Source organism: Cololabis saira, chromosome 13 (assembly GCF_033807715.1).
Source record: "Cololabis saira isolate AMF1-May2022 chromosome 13, fColSai1.1, whole genome shotgun sequence".
Lineage (NCBI taxonomy): Eukaryota > Metazoa > Chordata > Actinopteri > Beloniformes > Belonidae > Cololabis > Cololabis saira.
Genome location: NC_084599.1, coordinates 396,354 through 399,090, shown reverse-complemented (window position 1 = coordinate 399,090; position 2,737 = coordinate 396,354). Strand labels below are relative to the sequence as shown.

Here is a 2,737-nt window from a genome sequence, read left to right as displayed (position 1 = left end):
CACCAACATTGGACAACAGAAGAATGGAAAAACATTGTCTGATGAGTCTCGATTTCTGCTGGGACATTGGGATTATACGGTCAGATATGGACCAAACTCCCTGAGGAATGTTTCCAGTACCCTGTTGAATCTATGCCACGAAGGATTAAGGCAGTTCTGAAGGGAAAAGGGGGTCGAACCCCAGTGAGAGAATTGTATATATAAACATACATATATATAAGCATACACATACCAATCAATCATTTAGATTTTATTCATGTAGCACCTTTTTAACAATAAAATGCAGCACAAAGTGCTTAACAGTAAGCCATAGACTTGTCCCCCTTCCCCACCAACCCTAATCCCAATCAATGATAAAACCCAATCAAAGATAAAAAGAATTAAAGCTGCAAGCAGCGATGAACAGGCCCTCGCGCGTGCAATTTGCACCAATTAAGGTCAATGACTCAAAACTAAGTCCGATGACACCACCCATGTCAAACCATTCAAAAGTTATGGCAGAAAATAGGAACTATGAAGTATCGACCAATCAGAAGAAGGGGCGGGGCTAATTTGCACCAATGAAGGTCAAGTACTCAAAACCGAGTTCGATGACACCACCCACGACTCTCTATGTCAAACCATTCAAAAGTTATGGCAGAAAATAGGAACTATGAAATATCGACCAATCAGAAGAAGGGGCGGGGCTACTTTGCACCAATGAAGGTCAAGTACTCAAAACCGAGTTCGATGACACCACTCACGACTCTCTACGTCAAACCATTCGAAAGTTATAGCAGAAAATAGGGACAACCAATCAGAAGAAGGGGCGGGGCTAATTCAGGCCAATGAAGGTCAAGGACTCAATACCGAGTCCGATGACAACACCCTCATGTCTTTATCACAACCCGTTCAAAAGTTATGGCAGAGAAAAGTTTTCTAGGGGGCGCTGTTGAGCCATTAGGCCACGCCCATTAATGCAAACCATGAAATATACAATTTTTCGCCAGGCCTGGCTTGCATGCAAAATTTAGTGACTTTTGGGGCACGTTTAGGGGGGAAAAAAGGCCCTCTTTCGTCAGAAGGATAATAATAAAAATTCCTACAGATACAATAGGGCCTTCGTAAGTGCTCGGGCCCTAAATAGTTCGATCACAGGGAGCTGTCTGCATCAGGAGGTGGCTGCTGTAGCCAGAGGCCCGGATGCTTGGCAGGGGGGCACCACCATGGACACCACCATGGACCTCACCATGGACCCCACCATGGACCCCACCGTGGACCCCACCGTGGACCCCACCATGGACCCCACCATGGACCCCACCGTGGACCCCACCACGGACCCCACCACGGACCCCACCATGGACCCCACCGTGGACCCCACTGTGGACCCCACCATGGACCCCACCACGGACCCCACCACGGACCCCACCGTGGACCCCACTGTGGACCCCACCACGGACCCCACCACGGACACCACCATGGACCCCACTGTGGACACCACCATGGACCCCACCACGGACACCACCATGGACCCCACTGTGGACACCACCATGGACCCCACCACGGACCCCACCATGGACCCCACCATGGACCCCACTGTGGACCCCACCGTGGACCCCACTGTGGACCCCACCATGGACTCCACTGTGGACCCCACTGTGGACCCCACCATGGACCCCAACATGGACCCCACCACGGACCCCACCATGGACCCCACCATGGACCCCACCGTGGACCCAACCATGGACCCCACCACGGACCCCACCATGGACCCCACCATGGACCCCACCACGGACCCCACCATGGACCCCACCGTGGACCCCAGCATGGACCCCACCATGGACCTCATCATGGACCTTACTATGGACCCCACCATGGACCCCATCATGGACCTCACTATGGACCCCACCATGGACCCCACCATGGACCCCACCGTGGACCCCACCATGGACCTCATCATGGACCTCACTATGGACCCCACCGTGGACCCCACCATGGACCCCATCATGGACCTCACTATGGACCCCACCATGGACCCCACCATGGACCCAACTGTGGACCTCACCATGGACCCCAGCATGGACCTCACCATGGACCTCACCATGGACCCCACTGTGGACCCCACTGTGGACCCCACTGTGGACCCCACCATGGACCCCACCGTGGACCCCACTGTGGACCCCACTGTGGACCCCACCATGGACCCCACCGTGGACCCCACTGTGGACCCCACCATGGACCCCACCATGGACCTCACCATGGACCCCACCATGGACCCAACTGTGGACCTCACCATGGACCCCAGCATGGACCCCACCATGGACCTCACCACTGACCCCACCATGGACCCCACCACGGACCCCACCATGGACCCCACCGTGTACCCCACTGTGGACCCCACCACGGACCCCACTGTGGACCCCACTGTGGACCCCACTGTGGACCCCACTGTGGACCCCACCATGGACCCCATCATGGACCTCACTATGGACCCCACCATGGACCCCACCATGGACCCCACCATGGACCCCACCATGGACCCAACTGTGGACCTCACCATGGACCCCAGCATGGACCTCACCATGGACCCCACTGTGGACCCCACTGTGGACCCCACCATGGACCCCACCGTGGACCCCACTGTGGACCCCACCATGGACCCCACCATGGACCCCACTGTGGACCCCACCACGGACCCCACCACTGACCCCACCATGGACCTCACCATGGACCCCACCGTGGACCCCACCGTGGACCC

At 56.4% G+C, this 2,737-nt stretch overlaps 1 protein-coding gene across 1 annotated transcript; it reads right to left on the bottom strand.

Moving 5' to 3' along the window:
• Nucleotides 1-1,150: 1,150 nt before the first annotated feature.
• LOC133457950 (uncharacterized) lies at nt 1,151-1,531 on the bottom strand. Its single transcript, XM_061737338.1, has one exon. The coding sequence runs from the start codon at nt 1,529-1,531 to the stop codon at nt 1,151-1,153; it is 381 nt and encodes a 126-aa protein (XP_061593322.1).
• Nucleotides 1,532-2,737: the final 1,206 nt, after the last annotated feature.